General features: G+C 25.3%; 1 protein-coding gene across 1 annotated transcript in view; it reads left to right on the top strand.

Annotated features, from left to right (window-relative positions):
* Positions 1-23317, top strand: part of LOC129967124 (receptor-type tyrosine-protein phosphatase N2-like) — a 595790-nt gene that overhangs the window by 360902 nt on the left and 211571 nt on the right. The window contains exons 11-14 of the mRNA XM_056081809.1: positions 2799-3015; positions 7884-7970; positions 8217-8296; positions 21959-22026. Of these exons, the coding sequence (XP_055937784.1) occupies positions 2799-3015; positions 7884-7970; positions 8217-8296; positions 21959-22026 (452 nt within the window). The remainder of the gene's footprint in view (positions 1-2798; positions 3016-7883; positions 7971-8216; positions 8297-21958; positions 22027-23317) is intronic.

Genomic DNA, 23317 nt, shown 5'->3' with positions numbered 1-23317 from the left:
TTTTGAATGACATTAATTAATAAATCTTCTTTTACATCATATCAAGTTAAATGCTTTATTTGTAATATTTTCTTGCGGCAGAATGCGCATAGCATTTAAAAAATTCAGTAATTAATTTTTGTTATATCTTTTTAAATATCAAAAATATTGAAGTTAACGAATCGGAATTAAGCGTTTTGAAATCCACGTTGCATGAAAAATTTCTTATTACTTTTTTTGTTGACTTCGAAAAATACCACAGTTATTTTAAGTATAACGCCTCAGAAAAAAAATGGTTTTTCATTCATTAATATATCTGTTGTTTGGTCAGTCTAAGGATCTTTTTTTAATTATTCATAAAAATTCATTTGCTAGAAATATTTATTATGAAGTTGAATTAAGAGATCGTCATTTTTAAAAGTTCATCTAAACAACATACAAATATTTAACTACGTTTTAAGTTCTATAACTGCAAAGAAACAACAGAAAAAAAACCTTTCTGAAAAAGTTACAATTTTTGGAAAATTTGGATGTCATATCATTTCGTTTTTTTGTGGAAGAAGGACAAAAATCATATTTATCGCATTCGCTGTAAATTTCCTTCGCAAGATATTAAGAGGCGTAGCAAACCAAAGTATTTTTTACAAGCATTTCAGATTTTCTCAAATTGTTTCATGCCATCATGCTGATGTGTTCTTTATGTTTTTTGTTAGAAAATGTCAGAGCATGTTCACCAAAAAAATAATTGAAGGATAAAAAAAAACATTAAGAAAATTATGTAAAATGCACATAGTTTGGCATATCATACTATGATATGCATTCTTACGAACGAAAGAAATGTTTAATATTTGCTTATTTGTGTTCATCTTGTCCTTAAATGTATTTTTCGAAGGGTTGAATATCTGTCGGATTATTATTTATCTGAAAAACATTTTAAAATATTACATTTTTTGAAATAATTTTAAAATACCCGACGAAGTTTTTATTTTTGTAACTGGAAAAAGGTTTTGTAACGTTTACGCTTTTAAAAAAATAATTATCAACAAATAAAAAAAATGAATAGATATAAGTGGAATTATAAAAAGAAGAGCAAGTTTCAGATTCACATCAGGAAATCTTTAATGGACGACTTTAATTATTTTTACATTTAAAATACTATGTCAGTGTTTTGTGTTTTGATTAATAAATCAATGTTTCATGAATACATTATAAAGAACCAAATAAAAATCACGTCTACATGACAATGTTTGCTACAGTGGCAATAGTCAAAATTAATAAAAAAAAATCTTTAAATGTTAAGCTTTTCATGAAAGTCTTCTTCAGGCAATAAATAGATGGACGTTTGTCTTTTATTATACTATGAGATATTATCAAACATATTTATATTTTCATGTTATTTAAATTTCGTACCGGAATTCTTCAAAAATTACATTTTACTTAATTCCCTAAATAATAAAAGAACTTAAAGAAAATAAGAAATTTTTGATAATTTCAAAGAAATAATTTCTTAACTTGGAAAGTAAATTAAAAAATAAAACATAGAATAAAAATAAAATGTAAATTTACTAGTTCCCACGATAGCATAATTTCAAAAAATTACTTATAATACTTTTTGAAATACATAGCAAATTTTTCTATACATATATTGCAATTTCAAATCATTTTTAAGAGAAGTTGTTTCGAATCTTTAAATTTCAGGACAGTTGAAATTATAGATTTTCTAAAAACTTCAAATACACAGATTTAAATTCAAATTCTTTAATTATAAAAATATTTTTTTTAAAAATTATGTAATATTCATTTTCAGAAAAGATCCATCTGGAAATAATATGCTACATTAAAAATGCATTTATTATTTATATGATTAAGTACTTATAAAATTAATTTAATGAAATATTATTACTAATGTAATTGAAAATTTAAGAGAGAAATATTTTCGTAAACTACAATAGAAATTAGATAAAATAAGTAAATTAAAAAAAATCTATACCATTAAAACTCGCCATATATTTGGAAGAAAATATTGTGTTTAATCTGTTAAAGCGTATATTTTTTATTTAAAATGATTCAAAATTTGCATTTAATTCGCTTCTATTTCAATAAATATTCTAAGAAAACGGGAGTCAAATTTCAAAAATTTAGATCAAATCTCTATCAAATTTCATAACAATTTTTTAGGATATCAAAATTAAGATGTTTAATCTTTGTAAGCGCATCTTTAAGCAATGACATGGCTAGTGAAATTATAAAATTATTCATTTGAAAAGATATAAAATTTCTGAAAGATCTGTAAGTTTTTAAATAATATAGATGAAGTCATTAGCTTTATATTATTCTTCTCTAGAAATAGTTCAATATCAGCTGGTTAAAAGTGAATATTAGCTCAATATTGATCTTCAATTTTTTCTCATAATAATTTAAATTCTGAAGTGTATAGTTAAAATTACAACTTCAATAATATAAAATAAATGCATTTAAACATATCTAGAATATTAAAAATTGTCATTTGAAAACTTCGGATATCTCAAATGATTATTATTTATTTCCTTTATGTTAAAAATATTTGCATTTATTTTCTAATTAATTGTATTTGTATTTATATGCTTTTTAAATTGATTGTATTTTTGAAGGTCATTTTAAATTTTCTTAAAATCATCATAATGCAAAATGTCCCTTTTTAAAACATATTTTTGTTTAACAGACACAAAAATGAAACATTTTTTTTTACTGCTGAAATTAACAGTTTTCTTTTTTAATGCATTTATTATAACGGTTCAAAATTTTGCTAAGGTTTGATTTATTTCAATATTATCTTTCAGACAAAACGGAAAATCCCAAGGAACCGGAAGAGAAGCCGAAAACGTTCGAACGCATCACGAATGACCAACCCGAGGTGATTGAAGGCATCGACAATGACGAATTGAAAACCCTCCGAGATGAGGACAAGACGGCTAATGCCGCAAAGACCGGCGAAGGCCACCTCGGTCGATACGATTCCGTCGATGCGACGCACACAAATTTGGTCATCAAAGAAAAGTAAGTAGAACTGTAACTGTTTTGCATTCGCATTGACTGAAGTTATATATCTATCTGAAAATTTAGTTCATATTTTCATAGAAGATTAAAGTATCTAATTTAGAGATAAAGTAGTTTATTTATCATTCATCATTAAAACATTGTAAATATCTGAATTAAAAAAAAGTTTTGTCGAAAAATAATATTTTTAACATAAAGTAAAAAAAAAAAAAAAAAAAAAAAAAAAAAACCTACTTTTTTATTATAGTAAAATTTGTTGATCAAAGTAATGTTGTGTTGCAAAGAATGAAAAAACGAAACAAATTTAATGAAGTATTAAAAAATTTCTAGATTTTAATAAGACATAACGTAGTTGTTACTGATGGATAATAGAAAATGTAATACGATCTGATGAAGATTATATAAGGTAAAATCGATTTCAAATATATATTATTATTCATTTCTTTTTTTTTATTTTAGTAGGCTCTATTTTATATTAGGTTAATGCATAGTAACAATAATTATCAGAAATTGTATTTTAAATAATATTGGAATGAATAGAAATTGTAGGCTAGAAATTTGAACAAAAATTATTTTGGAATGTATACCATATTATCGGATAAAAGATGATTAAGTGGAAACAATAATAATTGTGTTGTGTTAAAGAATAATAAAGTGATAAATAAAAGTTTAATCGATATTAAGAATTTTTTTTTCTCTCGCATCCTATCAATACATGGAAAAAATTTTGTGTATATGTAAATAAGAAAGCAAAATGGAGGTTAAAGGTTTAGTTTAAAGATTTATGCACATCATCAAAAGTATTATGTTTCTTTGCAAATTTCTGTTGAAATAATTCAAAGTAAGATGTTTTTCTAAATATGTTTACTTATCAAAGTCTTTTATATTTGTATTACTACATTATATTACATTTATTTGGATATCATAGTTTAAGAAATGAAGTTTATGATTTGTAATATAAAAAAATAAGCCATGTTAGGATTATCTGAGTGTGATTTTTGCATAAAAATTTCAGTGGTTAAATTATTTCAATTTATTATAATAATTACTATAATTTCAGTATATTTATGCTTGATATGGTAAGAAGAACGTTGATATTTTTATCTAAATAGAGTATAATTGTAAAAACCAACCTCATGTTTCATTTCAGTATCATCTGTAAATATTAACATATGTTAAAATTATCATGAGGTTCTTCCAATATTTTCTACTTTTCAATATTAATTAAAATATTATTACGCAATCAATTCTTTACGTAAGTCTGAAGGAATTTAAATGAGAGTATTAAATAGTTTTTATTATCAAAATAAAATACAAACTTGTAATAATGAAATACGAACTTGTAATAATAAAATACAAACATATAATTTATAACATAACTAACCTAACTTATTGAAATAAAATATAAACTACAACAGAATAATTGGAATATGTAATTTCCTAATTCAGAATTACAATAACGGGTGCTTTCACTCCATGGACTTACATCATCTATTTAAAGAGAAAAATATTTACGAGATTTCAGACAATGCTTGGAAATATTACGTTTACGTAGTGACGAGATAAAAACAAAAATGAATCCTCTCGTTTTGAAAGAAAATTATTTAAATAGTTTTTTTTTCTTTAAATGGTGTTTACAAGTACTGGAAAGTGATGAATAAATTTGTACTTTAACCCGTTATAAAATATTATCCGTCTATATATGTATGGTGCTTTTTCGGGAGTTAAAATTTTGGGAGGTTATAGAAAATCTATTTAAATCTTGTAATAGAGCCATACTGAGTATATTACCATCAATAATTTGTATTATACGTCTTTTGGATTGAATATAAATGTTAAATCAAAAGTTTATTTGTTTTATCTACTAAAATTTCATTTTAAGAATTATATTTAACATTAATTTAAAATAATCTTATTCTTAATAATTATGAATAATTCTAAAAAGATTTTCATATATTGAAACCATTTAGACTTTCGAAATTTTTAAAAAGAAATATGCAAAAAAATGCAACTTCAATTCTCGTTTACAGTTTTTTATGTAAAAAAATCAGTTATAATATATTTTATAAAAATTTTAAATATAAATTGATTTAAAAAAAACAATTTTTTAAAAAATTAATTATAAAATATTTTATAATTTCTGAAATTTTTTAAAACTCACTTTTAGGTAATTAGCAATTTTTTAAAACTGAAAACTTTCAAAGTTCTATGGATATAACTTTTAAGATAAAATCATTAATCCTTTATCACTTGATTAGGTTAGAATCATTAGTTTATAAGTTATGAAAAGTAAGTCATTCAATGTCAAATGATTCCAGTTAAAAATCGCAATATTTATTAAAAATCAAGGAACTCTTTTAAAATTAAAGTTTGGTAACCTCATTTTTACAATTCTCCAATAGCAATTATTTGTTTAAAAATATAAACTAGCCAACATAAAGTATTTACTAAGTTTATTGAAAAATATTCTATATTTTAAAATCTTTCATACTTCCTTAAGAAGCCGTATACAAATATAACGAAAACATAATTAACTAATTCCTCTTATTAAATTTGCTATACCAGAAAATACATGTCTTAAAGTTTCTCCATGCTTATTTTTTAATGAAGAACGAATTAAATTCCGTTAATGGACTTATTCTTCAAACAGAAAACTGAATAGAAAATTAATTGAATCTGATGAAGGAACATTATAAACAAATCTATTTACATTTTCTTTCCTGATTTAGAATGAGAGAAATCCTAAATTTTTCATAACTAATTTCCTGATTCTTTTACTTGATTTCTTTGAAATAATTTATGTCTGATTCTGTGAGTTGTAAAAATTGAACTTTCCTGAGGATTGATATAGAAATTAGGATAGGGTCATTTGAATTTGTGAAACAAACTCGTTTGCTTCAACATGTGCTTTAAATTTCTTCAAAACTGTAGAATACATAAATATTATTGAAATTTCGTGAAATATAATCTAATGATTTCGAAGGTTGAAGATATGCTATTTAAGTATGGGAAAGATTTAAATGATGATCCGATTACCTCGCAGATGAAGAATTTGGAAAATAATACACAGAGTATTATCAATTTAAAATTCACATATTCTAAGATCATATTTTCTCTCGTTATCATTCAGTGGTTCTATGTAAAAGGAAATTTAATCATGAAAAGAACACTCATTAATATTTTATCAAATTCTTCTGGAAGCTTTAATGATCTAAATAATGAATCGAGACAATGTGATTTCTTAGAATTGTAATTCAAGCGACGGTTTATCATTATAGTTACCAATATTTTTCAAAAAATTAAAATATGTTAGACAGCGGTTGGTTAGATTTATAATATTTATCTCCATTTTTTTTTCAATAACAAAATGAATGTATCTCAATCTTTTTGTTATCAACAGTCTTTACTGATGATTTTAATGATTTTCCATGCTTCGCGTTATTATACTTGTCTTGAAGCCATTATATTTTCTTTGTGAGTGTGCATATAAAAATTTCCATATTTATTTTTATTCGGTATTACTTTACTATAGAGTTAATTGGATTTTCAAATATCAGCTTTTTTGGGACACAAATTTATTTATGTTGCAGGAACTGAAATTTTGCACTTTTTCACTTTTCAAAATGTTACGATACGTGACAGATATGTCACAGTTTTATTCCTCAAATACATATTGTTATTACCACTGACGCGTACAGAAATGATGACCTAATATAATCTTATCAGGACATTGATATTTTTTTCTAAAACAAATGAATTTATTTATGTAAGCATTTAAAAAAATGTCTCCTATTTTATATTTAACAACCGCACTTTGAAATTTTTGATTTATTCTGATATTTCATAAAGGTTTAAAAAAACTTGTTTGAAAAAGAAGGTTTATGAAATCTTTCTTAGATTAAAAATTTTTATTGGATTTTCTGTATAAAAATTCTCACTAATTTTTGAATTTTTCATCCAAAGTTAGATTATTAGACTTATATTAAAATCATTTTGTTTGCTTTTATCAATCCTCATGATGTTTTATAGTTTAAGATTGATAGATACAAGAAAATATGAAAATCAACTTAACATGAAAAAAACATTCACGATAAGTATTTATAACTGTATGCGATTAAACATTACCTTCATATCTATTATGACTTAATTATATTTTTCGTGTTTAGAGTTTCCTCGACAAATCTTATGATAATTGAAAAACAAAACAAAACATTTTACGTTAAAATGGGAAATAAGGATTCACATTGGATTAAATATAAACAATTTAGTTTAAATAATTAAGAAATATGTTTTATATGCAGTCGTAAGTTCATACCAACTTTAAAAAATGAAAATAAATTAGTTTTATAATTCTGAATTTGTATTAATCAAATGCTTGAATTTAAATATAGGAAAGGAAGATTATTGAAAATGAATTTAATTGAAAGAATGCAACACTGAATTTGCTCAAAATTAACATTTTTTAAACATTGTTCTTAAAACTGATGTTCTTTTTTGTGGACCTTTAGTTGTTTCTTCTAATTTAAATCTTAATACATTTGTTCTAAATTCTTGATAGAATTATATTTGTATGTAAACGAAAAACAGTATTTTGATATTAATTATCTAATAGAAATGCGATAAATTGTGATAATATGTGAAATGATTTGCTTTTGTTAGTTCGTGCGTTTTTTTTAATTTTTTTTATAATTTTATCCAAGTTTTTAGTTAATAATATACATTTTTCCAGAAAAAGGCATGTATTTAAAAAAATTTTGAAGAAGATAGTTCTATCTAATGAATAATATACTAAATTATGAAAAAAAATCATTATTTAATAAATTTTATTTTTTTAAAGATATTAAGCGATTTTTTATTTAATTTTTAAGGTCACCAAATGAGGACGAAGCACAGAATTTAGTGAAAGTTCTGGAGAAATATTTGGATCTTGACAGAGGAAGTTTTTCAAACGTTAAGTAAGTATTCGAAACAACTTAACGACGTACATCAATAAAATCATTAAATAAAAAAATCGCAAAATTGCCTTTTAAAATATTCTGTACTTTTATTTTATTTTTTAAATTAACTTTTATAAGCATAAAAATGTGAAGTTCTATGAATTTATTTTGCTGTAGAAAATTTTAAAAAAATAAATCCTGAAGCAGTTTATTTTTTTTTCTATAATGTTTTGCTTACTTCTTTTTTTTTGTTGCAATTTTTAGGGTTAATGGAAGAATTGTAACATTTAAAGTTAATCCTAATTCCAAAGGACTTAACGCATCTGAAGTTTCTACTAGAGCACGTAAGTTCCTTTAAAATATCCCTTATTAAACTTTTTAAATTGATTTCAATTTATAATTTTTTTTCTTAGATTAATTGCAAAACTGCAAAGTACAACGTTATCATAAAATATAAGCATTTTTTGTTATCAAATATTTTTACTTTTACAAGCAAGTATACATTAATGCCTTTTGAATGGATTACCATTTATCTGTACGCCATGTTACTCAAAACTAAAAAATATATATATATATATATAGCATAAGTAAAATTAAAAAATTCATAATCTTAATATCAATTTTTGTACTGATTACAACAATGAATCCTGAATCATTACGATTACTGATTATCTGTGAATTAATTAACATAAACTTATGTTTTGAACTGCTAATTTAACCTTTAAGCTTAATTTGCTAATTCAGGTTTAAGTTTAATATTGTTAATTTAACCTTTCAAATAGTACGTATTTAAAGCTTGTATTCATATGATTTTTTTATACTCAGAGTCTGCATTAAAATCCAGGAGGTTTACTATATTTAATAAATGCAAAAATAACATCAATAGCATACGAAACAGTGAGCTTTTTTAAATGTTTATCACATGGGAATACTTAATAAGAGACGCTGAAGTTCTCTGATTAAGACAACGCTAATCTTACTCTAATATTTTAAAATCAAGGACCGTCATGGTTATTTTCAAAAAATTGAAACATGCCTTTCTCTAAAACGAAACGACTTTAAACAAAATCTTATTTGTACGAAATAAAATAAAGAAATTCTGTTTTTCATTTTTCGTTTCGTTTTGAAGGCAATTTCACAAAATTATTTACTTCTCCGATTATACATATCTAAGTATTTTATGTTTAAAAATTTTTTTGCATTTCCTTTAATTGCCAAAAATGTAAAAATTAAGTGCACAAATATCCTCTTCTGTCGATTATTCTATTTGCAGTAATTAATTTTAATGGAATCTCAAGGGAAAAAATTCCAGTTAAGGAAAATACCTTATCATGTTACTCTAAAAATTATTAAAACTATAGTTACAATAATATCTTTTATATATATATTTTATTTTCAGTCTAAAATATAAAATGTATTTCTAATTCTAATAAAAAAAAGCACATATTTGTGGTAAATTTCTTTCAATCTTTAGACGAAAAGAATACAATTTTGGATACCGAAACGACCATAAGTAAGGGATTTATTGAAATCGTGCAACTCAGCATTTATTGCAAAATAAATTTTCAACATGATTTGTATTGCCGTATTTAAATAAATAAATATTTATTTTTATTGCAAAATAAATTTTCAACATGATTGACGTATTTAACTAAATAAATATTTATAATCAAATGCATTCAAATGAACTAAAAAGCATACAGCTTTTAAAATTTCTAAAATTGATTTTCTTTGTATATTGTTGCCAATAATTCTTTCTAATCTTTTAATTTTATTTGATTAATTTCCATCTATCAGTTAAATATTAGTTTACGTATATTTAATCAATTTTGAAGTAATGAAGGGAACAGAAATATGTGTAATTTTTTTTAATTAGTAATATGCTTTTTTATAAAAAACACCCAAAGTTAAAGCTCGAAAAATCACTTTTTAGCCTTACCTTTTAAGCAATTGCAGTTATTGAAAATTATAGTACGAAAGTTTTTCCTTTTAATAAGAGCGCTGATTCACTTAATTTGATTTATTTTTCTGCCTGCAATCCCAAAGAAGTTAAGAGAAAGTGAAAATTCCAACCCAGTACCATTTCCACTCCTTTTGAGCTGGATACCCACCCACTTATTCATTCGACGGTTTCACTCTCCTTATAATATATACAGGATAAAATTCAAATAATATTAAATAAAACATAGTTTAGTTTCTTCAACTTTCCAGCAAATTGGTTTCTTCTGCATAATATAATATATAGCATTCTAACTGCATAAGTAAATGTTTGGAGACGTTATTATTTATTTTATTATTTGAAATTATTTATGAAGAAATATAATAAACTTTTTAAAGGGAGATTCTAAATCATCAACAGTTGAGATATTTTACTTAGTGAATCATCTACTTGAAAGATAATTACAAATAACTTCAATCGAAAAAAATGCAAAATTATTTTTTGTATCGAATGTTTCGAAAATATTCAAAGCTATTATTAACAATTTTGGGAATGAGATTCTGAATTTTTGAGTATTACACTGAATTACAATCGTACATTATATGTTTACTAATCTATTTCCAATTGTCTGTTTCAGTTTTTAGCAAATTTTGAGAATTATTAAGATTTTAATTATATCAATAAATTGAAGCAGTGCTAATGTGCATGGTGAATTAGAAATATATAGTAACAAAAATTATTTGTTTAAAAATCTGATTTTTTTTCTGATATTTTCAAAGCTGTCAAAAACTGAAGGTATAATTCGATATCATATTTACAGGAAATGAAATAAATTTAAACCACACCATATATCATAAATTTCCTGATGTGTGGTGAATATTTGATTTTTCGAGCATTCATTTTGTTATTTCAATTTATTATTTAAAATAATTAACACACTTACATAAAAAGTAAAAGTTTATTTTTATATAAACAGAATTATAAAATAAACATCATTAGCCCTTAATATTTATTAATCACTTCTTGAGTTACAAACAGCAGAAATTTTTTGAGCTATTCTTAGAACCTGAAAAATTGTTATATTAAGAAAAATTTATTATCTTTTAAATGTATGAGGCTCTGCAGTCTTGGTAAATTCTTTTTAAATCAGAAAATTCAAGGATATAATTTTATTTTATGCATATCATATATTTAAAAATAACAAAACATTCAATGCTTCTTAGTAATAAACAATCAGCATGTAAAGCATGTAGCATGTAGAAACATGTTACGAAACACATGCTAAGAAGAAGAATGCTACGAAATACATATACTCATATCCGAACCAAATTCTAGATTCTTTGTCTCGTGTGAGTTTATTGTGTTAAAATCGATTAGTTAGATTATTAGATTGTAGAATATTGTCGATTGCTTTTGATATCGTCTATTATGCCTGATTGGTGAATATATTCACATGATTAAAATTATTGTAGAGCAAAATATCTGAAGTACCACGAAAGTTCTTCCTTTTTAAGTATTCAGATAATTCGGAGACTTGAGTAAACAAAGACTTCATAATATAGCAGTTTTATTATGATAAATGAAACTATTTCTAGCATATTTGTTTATGAGATAGGAATAGAATTTAGCTTTTGATTTCAGAGTCAATATCTTAAGAGATATCTTCGTTTTAGAAATAGCTAGCATAGAGATTGAATTATTTGTCGAGTTTTAAAATCCATCGCAGCATCTTTTCTAAGAGATAAAATAAATCAAGATAAAGATTAATTTCTCTCAAGTACGTTTTTAAATTTAAGAAATTCAAATGTAAATATTTGACTTTTGTATTAAACATTTTGAATTTATGAAAACATTGATAGAAATATCGAATTTGACAAAAGAAGAGAATAGCTAAATTTGAGTAAAATTAAAAAATAATAATGCTCCATTTAATTCTTCAACGTTATTCAGCAATGTATTGAATTATTTCTGCATTTTGAATTAGTACTATTTTATATTTTATTGAAAATTTTAACTTGAAAGATTGTAGATTAAACTACAGCTTTGTTCTTCCTACAATTTATCAATAAACTTGATTTTAATTCAATTAACTAAAATATAATGGGTTATTTTCCTTAATCCTCTTATGTAAAAGCAACAGCACGTGTCTCCGCAGATTTATTCTATAACGAATGCATTATTCAGCTAAAGAAACTTAAACCCTTATTCCAAATATAATCTGGCTAGATATCATAGCAACATCCATCTGCCTGTCAGTCGCTTGTTTCAGCTTTAAACTTAGAACAGTGTACCGGACCATACATCATGCTAAGCTTTAGTACCAGATTCAGAATTTCCAAAGCCAATAAAATGTATCTGTTACTATAGTAAATAATATCCTTAGAGCAAAAGGAAAATTCTCATTGGTCCCCGAGACCTAAAAGAATATATCAAGTCGCTCGCATGAAATCACTGTGTGGAAATGTGAACCCCCTTTTATTTAGTTCCCTGCGCTTACATACAGTCGGAAGTTAAAGCCCTAGAGAGCGAAAACATGTCCCTATTGTTTTTTTGGCTCGGCAATTTTTCATCTTGTCTCCCCAGTTTCGGTTCCTCGCGGTTAAAGTCGCTTTACCAGCAATATCCGAACTTCGCCTGCATAATCCTTTGTCGGAAAAAGTTGTAAGGATAAGGACCCTACGCCCTCGCCTGTTCATTCAGACAAGTGAAAGAAATATAATCTTTTCCCTGGATTTTCGAAAACAAATTTATGTGAGGTTGTGCAGTGTTAGTGAGGTTGTGAGGCATTTTAATATATTACGACGATATTTTTATATTGATTTCTTGTCAATCTCTTTAATTTATTTCTTGATTTAAGAATAGCAGAATTTTTGCTGATATTTGCCATATCGTTGTCTGTAAAATTATATCATATGGCTGGCTAAATGAATGGTTTCCGAAATATCAAAATTCGTTTTTCTTGTTTGGAAAAATAAATTTCATGGAATAATTCTTTAAAAAAATCTATTAAAGTTTTACAGGATAAAAAAGATAATAATAATCATTATTGATTATCTCAAAAATCCTTTTTGAAGGTCGCATCTAAATTTATTTTTAGTACTCAAGAAGATCTGTAATAAAGTTATGTTGATGAATAATTTTTGCGAATAAATGGAAAAGAATGTGTAAAACAAGGAATTATTTTATTATATGAAAAAAGGCAAAATAGTGCAGTTTAAATATTTTTCAAACTGACTAAATGAAATTAGAAAGCTCTGAAATTTTGAGCTGTGCTAATTTTATTACAATAGAATAAATCATTAATTTTCCAATATTCACGAACTTTTATATACATTTTTTTAAAAATTTTCAGCAAATGAGTGGCAAAAAATGGTAAAATTCAATCCATAATTAGTTAATCAGGTTCTGTTTTTAAAACTTTAATCATAACAGCTCATATACTAAAATAAATATTTTTTTTTATTTTCAAAAAGCGATTCATCAAACTTACTTTCAGTTGATATCTCTAAAACGCATCAAATTTGTCTTAATCAATGATGAACGGATATGTATGAAATATCTTATATAATCTTAAAATAAATTTTAAAAAATCTTAAACTAGTATATTATTATTAAGAATCTCTAGATTATAAAATTTCCAACCTTTCGTATATTATGAATTCTGTAAAAAAACATTTTTTTTAAAATTCCAACTTTACAAATTTAAAACAAATTACAAGTTAGAATAGAAGTTTTTGGCTTTTCCTTTCAGCGATAAATCCTGCAATTATTTATTAATATAATTTTAGTTACTCAAATTTATTTAAATTTATGCTGCATTAAATATTTTTCTTAACAGATTTACTATTCCTTTTGCAGGAAAAACGTTTTCCTATAAAATTGAGAAATAAGCAATTGAGTTTTGTAGTTGGATTAGTGTTGATGCTTATTATTTGATTCAATAATGATATGCTTCTCTTATCTGTTTCATCAATAACTAAAATTAAAACAGCATATTATGTATTTCCATGATATGCTATTTCAGCTCTTATTAAAGAAAGTCTGTAAAATAAAAAGGGGACTTTTGTGTTATAAATCCAATATTTATCATATGTTCAAATGTTATGTATTGAGTAGATGGTCAGTGAGATATTTACACAAACTCCAAAATTGTATAGGGAAACCAATAAAGAGAAAAAAAAATATTTTAAAGAGTGCTATTCAAATACATTCAATTTTTAACTGATTTTATATGAATGTGTAGTTTATAAAAATAACACTTGATATTTGACTTAAATTTAAAAAAAAAAATTACAAATTACTTTTCGTTTATTATTGTACACCGCATATGTTTTCTGAAACTTATTTTTGCTAACGTGGTATTCCTAGTTGATTTAATCAAAATTTTAGTTTACAATATTAATGTTTAAAATTTAGCATAATTTTTTTCCTAAATTGATTTTAATAATTCTGTTATTTTTCATTAATGAAAGATTTAACCTTTTAATTTGCAAATGGCTTATTTTTTAATGATTCTTTGAAAAAATTCTTTAAAAATTGCAGCTTTAAATATTAATTTTTTTTAATTACTTGCACAGATATAATGCACTTAATATGTTGCGTTTTTAAAATCCCTCCTCATTTTTCAATAAGGAATTTGTGTCTAATACCATAACGAACCTCATAATTTTAATAAACATACACCAAATTTATGTCGGCACCTAATTTGTTGAAATCTGCTTCAGTTACTTCTTATTACTATTTATAAGTTCTCTCTTTCAAACAAATTTTTTGAAGACTGTTTGAAATTGGAAGCTAAAATTTAATTCCTTGCCAATAATAATGGTTTTGGATAAAACAGTTATAGGAATTCACTCAAGATTTTTTTCTTACATCCAGGCCTTTTCTAGGAATTTCAATCAAATTACTTATTTGCTATGAAACACAAATATTTTTAAGTTGTTTTTTTTTCAATTATAAAAGTAATAATAAAAACGATGTCTTTTACAAATATTCAATTTGGTTTCCCAATGTTGATGAACTTTTCAAGATATTTTCCAATCATCATTTAAATATGGACTATTTTGCTGCTTTATAAAGAGATGAAAGATCTCTCTGAAGTTCAAAAAATTCTAAGTAAATCAATTTGAATCTAAGATGAAGATTTCTGAGAACACTCTCTAACCTGTTCTCTCAAAGACTTGCTCGAAGTGTGAGAAACTTGTAAGCATTCTGGGAATTTTACACATTAGCCATGCTTCTGTTTATGAAACTTGAAGTCTTTAACGGATCAGTGATTTTCAAAAACATGTAGTAGGGGATTCTTCTGGTGTGCAATGTTTGCAGAAGCCTTATACTGGTCTTGATACATGACTTTATGAAAGGACCCATTTATGAAGCAGGCCTTTTGAAATTTGGTGAGCTGTGACTATATACTAGTTTCTTTACAGATTTTTCGTTGAAAAATTTTTTTAATAGAACAAATACTGAGATGAATAGAATGCAAATAACCTTTCGCACCCTTCTCATCTTTCTTAACTCGTTAGCTTCTTTTTCCGTTCCTCTGATTAGAGTACTTGCTAAACACTTTAATGCCATCTGGTGTGTACGTAAAGCATTTTTTTCAAATTTATTATTTATTATAATTTTTTCACAATTTATTTTTTTGTTTTTCTATTACCTATCATCCTTCTCACGCCTTCCTAGATCACCAAATCTTTCTCTCATTCGTTCTCTCTGTGTCTCTCGCTTTTTTTTAATTCGCTCATTTTATTCATGTCAAAGAGCTGCTCCTAAATGTAGAGAAGGAGGGGTGAAACTTTTCAGCATTTTTTTATCTTCCATTTTCTGATGAATAGACGTCTCAGGGATGCATGTGTGCGCCAAGGGGAGGACAGAGGGGAGGCACGTTGCGCGACACCCCTTTCAAAGCAAAAGCGAATAAAGACAGAGAAAAGTAAGAAGAAAAGAGAGAGAGAGAGAGAGAGCGAGAGAGAAAAAAAGCAACTACAAGCACGAAAAAAAAGGGGGGGAGGAGGATTCATGTTCAAAAAGTCTGTTTACCTTGTCACTGTTTGTGTGGTATGCTTCACAAAAGACCGTTCTTAGCTACGGCGTGAAACATTTTTGCTGCTGGAGAAAATGTTTATCTCGGCACTGAACGAACGCGCTACAGGAAAAGACTTCAAAGGAACTAAAGCTATGAACCTCATTTAAGAAGCATGTGAAGTAGAACAGATTCAAATAAAGGGTTGAGGAAAAAGAACGAAGATGAAAATCGTTCTCTTTTCTATCTGACCAGGCTATGTGCCGAAAATACGCAGAACTTCGCAAGAAGAATTGGCAACACTATTTTATAGGATTTCTATTCAAAAAAGATTCTTTCATTACCTTATGTATTGAGGAATGGGAATAGAGCTCATCATTTCGAAAACTAAATTCGAAAATGATTCGTAAAAAGATAGCAAAGAATTTCGGCATTCATTTTGAAATTAGTTTTACGAATTAATTATAGTTTCATCTTTCTAGGAAATGGATATCAAAATGAGTTTTATTAGAAAATGATGATGTGTTCTCAGGATTTTCATCTTGCATTTGGATTCACATTTCAAAAACTGAATGTGATATTCTTCAAAGCGAGATTTTTCATTTCCTCTTATTGATATTCGAGAAATCTGTATATCTGGACATTATTTTTAGTCGTTATCAAATATTTTTTCTTTGATTTTAATTTACAAAGATAGATGAGAAGATATATTTTCTGTAGAGGAGAAAATAAACCCTGAATCGCCATTACTTTTTAATTAAAAATCTTTTCTTTATTTCAAAAGCACCGTTCCCAAGGTATTAAATTAATTAGAAAAATTAAAAGGATTACAATTTATTCTTTATTTATTTGGAGCATTTAGCTTTTTTATCACTTTTGCATGATTAGAAATTTTAATTACCTGTGTAGAAATTAATCAATTTATCGACAAATAACGAATATCAATTACACTTTCAAAAACTTTGCACTCACATGCATATTCAATTAAATTAAATCTCTTAAATTTGGGATAAAATATGTAATTTGATGCGAAGAAAACAACTTCCTATTTAGTTGTTATGATGAATTTAAAGAAAACAATCCTACACCAAAATATTTTTTTTTATTAATTATCTGAAATTTGAGCTTATTGGTGAGCTCCAGGTAGTTCCTATATATATATATATATATAAGAGAATGTCATTATATTAAGTTATAAATTACAGTTTTACAAAATTCTTATCAAGCATTGAATTACAAGCAATTAACTAAAATCTAATTAATTAATAAGAAACAATTAAAACAATTATAATTTAATTTATTATTTTAAATAAACACATTACCGAAATTGATTTAATTTATAGAGTGCATTAAATCAAAAACACGTAAGAAACACTAGCAACAAAGCAAATTAAAACACACATAAAAAAGGAACGACCAAGAATAAAGAATTAAAAAATTCTAAACTAAACATAAATAAAAATGCAATCGAATAGCAAGGGTGAAAAATTAATCACACACATGGAGCATAGTGCATTTTTAATGTCATATAAATTTTATAATCAAAAATGTATGTTATTTATGGTTATAATAATGTATGCTCATATGAAAAAGTATATAATTTGAGCATATATGATTGAATAGTTATTTAACTTTTTGTGAATAACCAATAATATAATAATCTATATACCTGCATGTGATATTGTTTTGTAATGATGACGTGGAAATCCCTTTCTAGAAAAAAATTAATTATTTAAAAATGATTAATTTTTTTATACTGATGTATTGCGGATAGTGCCTCCTTTCTTAATTCCTTTTGAATCTGCATTAGTATGAATTTTCAATATGGTGATCACGCACATTTTTTACAGAATTTGGCAATTACTTAGAGCATAAAACAATTTCATATAAAAAGATTTGATATATGAATTTGATTTTTTTATTTCAATTTCCGAAACATTGAGCTTAAACATTCAGAAACGCTATTCATCAAATAAGAATAAAATGTAGGACATATAATTTTGATTTAGAATTGAATTAATAATATATGAAATCTTAACTGGTATTAATAATCATTTCATATTAAAGACATTTTTGGCTTAAAAAATTGTTTAAGTGTCCATTTGTCAACAATATCAGCTGATTGTATGAAACCCTTTTCTTCAAAATGTATTTCAGTTAAGCTAATATTTTTGCACTTATTGTTAAGGAAGTAAACTGTATAATAAATCTCTAAATGTTTAACATCCTTTCCATAAAATAAAAATGAATTTATAATACCAGAATGTTTATAGAAAATAACGGTGTATAGAGGAATAAAACACTTAAAATGCGAAACATTCGAAAATTAAATGTTAACTTCCGAAACATTCGTAATTATAACAGAAATTACTGTTGTAATTCCATTTCCTAATGTAAATTCCATCCGTGTGTGAATTCGTAACATTGATTTGAATTTACTGGGATTGAAACGTGTTCAAATTAATCGATTTCTAACTTGGGACATTTGACCCTTTAGGCAATTGACTCTTTACGATTTTCTGAAATTGTGAAGCATTTGATAAATTGTTAGTTCATTTCCATTTGACCCTTCGTAATACTGTGCATAGGAAGGTATTTCCATCTAAATGAAGAGACATAACGTTATCAAGTGAATGTGTATTACAGGAATAATTACATTCTTCAAAAAATTCCAGTTTGATTCTTCATTTAAAAAACAATTAAACTATCTATACGTTTAGGCATTATTAAAACTACCGACTGACTTACACTTCATATTAAATTATGCAATTCGCATGGTTTTATTTTAAGATTGTGTGTAAAAATCAATACAGGGAAAACTGGACAAGATATTCTTATTATGTCATGCTCAAGAAAACAACTTTGTAATACTCAGTTGTAAGCGCTTCCCTTTTCTTAACCACTTTAAATATTATATAAAATATTCACTAAATATCTTAATTCAGGTTTCTGAAAGGTTAAGCACTTTTTATTTTATAATGTATCTGAGTTATTAAATACCTTCTGATTTTTAACTTTAATTCTTATCATTCTTTTTTTTTTTTTTTTTTGAATTTGCGATGCTATTATATTTAATTTACTATTTGCCAAGCTATATTTAAATAAAACTGATTCAGACTTTCTCAAATTTTTTGCTGAAAATTCAAAATTCTGTAAAACTGAAATCAATATGAACTCTAAATTTAGGTATATATTTTTTACAGCATTGAGTATGTACATAATCATCAGTACTTATGTACGAAAATATATATATTATCTAAGATATGTACGAATACCTTAGATAATATAGGTAAAAAGATGGAGGTGCAAATATTAAATAATTATTTAAAATACCTTTATAATTATCTCCTACAAAATTCTGCAGCTAATAACTTTTCCACTTATTATATTAAACTATTTATTTGACGATTTGTAAATTTTTCCAAATAAAGTACAAATCCACTTCAAAAATAAAATTTGGGATAAGTGACATAAGTACTTTTATTTGCTCGCATGCATAGAGAAAATCTAGCAATTTTGAACAAATTATCACCATTTTGAGGAATTTTGATATTTTAGATAGTTTATGTTCCTCTGACTGTACATGCGCAAACATACATGACAAATTTAAAACAAATCTATATATTAAATTAGAGAAACTTCGGTATGAAAATTAAGAACGATTTCACGAGCATAGCTCATTTCCTCCACTGAAATAAGAAATCACACCAAACAAAAAAAGTCAAGAAAACATTCTTTAGCATCTTTTATTTTCTAGCAAATGAAGTGTAGTAAAAGAAAGCAAAATAATAGAAAATTCGAATTCAAGACTTAGATGAAATTCCATGTTATAAACTCCCTTGAGTCCCCCCCCCCTGAAAAAACATGTTTTTTTGGAATTCTGGCTTTGAGTTTCATAATTCAGAATCATTTTAAGCTTAGAGAATGAAATTTGGTATGCGATCTTTAAAACGAATTCTTAAAGTTCTATCAAAGTTTGTGCAAAATCCATTTAGCTTATATTAATGCAAACCAAAATATTAATTGCAAAATTTTAAAAATTATACCTATTACCTATATAAAATGTAGATTCATACCAGATTTTGAATTAAGTTTGTCAAAGGATTATGTATTTACATGCTTATAAAGTTGATAACTCAAAAGCGCAATGACTTCGTTAAATTATATTTGGCATGAAATATTTTTTTTTAAAATTGAAGTTTCGTGTTAGGTAGCTAGAAATGACTGCACGATTCTTCTTCTTATAGTACAGAGAACAGAACGATCACGTGTGATACTGTTCACCAACTATACACGTGTACACGTGTCGACTGCACAACTGTACACGTGTCAACCTAAGCACTCCTGTTTTTCACATCTTTACTCATGTTCCCCTGTTGTTAAGTGAGAAGATGATAATAACATCTATATTTGTTTGTACGAGATAATGTTTCGAGAGATCTGAACCCTTTGTAAAGATTTCTTTTATTTCGTCGTCCTATAAATTTTCAGTGCAAATGTAGCTTTTAAAAACGATAAGCTTACCAATTCACTTTTAAAAACTACCCTTGAATTAAAAACATGCAAATATTTTTATTTTTGAAAAAAAAAAACTTTGGCAGAAAAACCTAAATTGAGAAAGAATACAATTTTTATATGCCTCTTAGAAAGATTTATATATTAAATATAATAGATATAAAGGAAACACATTGATGATTTTAAATACAATTTAAGGTGTTTTATTTCTTTTGACTCAGCCTTTTTTAAAAATAATTGTTGTATCATAAAAAAAATCTATCCAGTTAATTTTTAATGATAAATGATTTTTTTTTTAAATTTGAACAATTGAATTAAAATGTATCAACATTTATCTAATGAGTATAGACACAAACATATGTCATGGCCCAATCGAATTTCATTAAAAAATGTAATCTTATTTCTTTAGAACATTAATTTATCTTAATATATGTCTAATTTATGAAAGAAAACAGGTGAATGTCTATAGGTTTTGAATTATTATCCTGCAAGAACAATTATCAAGAGCAAAAATAGGAACATAGTATTTAAATAATACATTTGGCTGTTTATAGTTTTATATAATGCACAAATACTTCTTACATGTGAATTATACAAAATACTTTTCTGCAACAGCGCAGTAATAGTTATGGTGAAAACTAAACTATAAGAAAAGGTTTTATTTGGAATTATACATTTTACAATCATATTTTATTCCGGTAAATTTAAATTTATAAAAATAATTTTAATTTATTTTCCGTGAAATACAGTGATGAAATTTATTTTTTATGTAGTAATATGAGATCTGTAAAACGAATAAAAAATAATATTGAAAAATCTAATTTAATTTAAAACGTCAAAGGAAATTAAATCTGGTTATATCACAGATGGGGATTCAGTAAACTATCAATTTACGACAATCTTAGCAATTTTTCAATGCTTGGTTAATCCTATGCTAAGTTTCATAGAGAAGGGGGGGGGGAAAGGATCGAAAATTCAATTCATCTCCATGACAACGAAACTAATTTGTATTAATAGAATTCTTTCAAAATGCTATCTCTCACTTATGCAGGGTTTTTTAATACATAGAATATATCCTTGAGTATTTAGTGATGATTATCATGCTTTTATTTTTTTATTTATAAAAATTTATTGTAAGAATTATTTTTTGTATATTAGTAAAATAACATTTTTCTAGTGTTTCTTTAGATTTTTGTAAGTATAATGTTTAGTATTAGAATAAATATCATATTTTTGCCATTTCAAATTTAAAACACTTAAATGTTTATTTTAAAAATTAAAATTTATCAGCATAAAATTTTATGATTTTTACAAAGATATTTTTTTTTTAATTTTTGAAAATTAAATATTTTCATTTTTGCATATTATAAGTCATTTGGCTACTAAGACTAACTTTTTTATAAATGTATTATCTTCTTTCCTTATATTTTCTAATATTTTCTTATTAAAATGGAAAAATGCATTGATATAGTGATTTATAATAAACTAATTGTAGCTATAAATTACATGAGATTTTTTTCTTTATAGAATCACTTGCGAACGAAATTAAAAAGCAAACAGGACTCACTGTGGAAGGTGCGAATATCGGAGACAAGGTAAGACTTTAATCGCTATTTATTTTGAAATGCTTTCATTAAAACTGAAAAATATATATGAAATATTTTCATAGGTTTAAAAATTATTGTGAAATTTTTTAAATAAATCTTATTCTTTGAAAAAAATATGAATAATTTCAGAGCTCTCAACTGTACATTCAATAGAATTAGATCACAAATATGGATGGCATTTAGAATGAAAGTGTGTGTTTTTAATTTTTTGACTATAAGAAGCACAGATTCCTTTATTTGATAATTTTTCTTTACTTCATTTGATTGTTTAAAGTGATTTATTTTATCTAAAATGATGAACGAAATCCTAAGTAATTTTGCTATATAGCAAACACTTGAAAGCTTGAGCTTATGATTTTTTTTTCATAAAAAGTGTGAATTTAAACATTTTTCAAATTTATCCTTTTTTAATTTTTACTATCAGTCATAATTTTAATAATATTTAGGAAATTTATAAATTATTGGTTTTTAATTTTTGGAGATTTTATATGGGGAATTTATTGGCTAATCATCGATTCTTAGTGATAAATGAATTCAGTAACATTTTATCACTAAGTAAAAACTGTATTAAAACTTTTACAGCGATAGATGTAAAAAATACTTATTTAAGTTACAGAAAAAGTAATGATTGAAACTCTACAACAAAGAGTTTAAAAAATAGTTGGAGAAATGGGATAGTTGGTGAGTTTATGGTTTGGAGAAATTAGTAGTACTGTTTCGCATTTAAAAAAAATTCAAAACCCGCATTTGAATAATCAGATAAGCAGTATATTCTTATGTCCATTTAGGAAGTTGAACATGATCCAAAGAAAATTTAATTTTACGTTCTTGATCGCTTGGTAGTCAGTGCATTACATTGTATCTGGAGAAGGGGTGAAATGGTTGTTATATAATATATTTTGAGCTGGTCAGAATGGCAGGGTAATCATCTTTCGAATGACCGAGGATGAGATCCGATTCCTCTTTTCATGATCTGAAGTGGCAACCGTTCTATTAGTAGAATCAAACAGTTTTGAACTTTGTCGATGTTTGTCTGTTAATCCTAAGAAATTGATTTTTTTATTGTAACATTGTAACTTTTTTTAAAGAAGAGATTTTATTCTCATCAACAAATAAGAATAATTTTGAAATTTATTACTCAGAAAAACAGATAAATATCAGAATGCTAATTTCCTATGAAAAAGTTTACAAAGACGAAACCAAATTGTCTTTTTACCTCTTATTAACGTCATTATCCATGCGTGTAAAAAATTAAGTATATCTTCATCATATTTTACAT

The sequence above is a fragment of the Argiope bruennichi genome, chromosome 4 (assembly GCF_947563725.1).
Source record: "Argiope bruennichi chromosome 4, qqArgBrue1.1, whole genome shotgun sequence".
NCBI lineage: Eukaryota > Metazoa > Arthropoda > Arachnida > Araneae > Araneidae > Argiope > Argiope bruennichi.
This window is presented reverse-complemented; position numbering and strand designations above follow the sequence as displayed.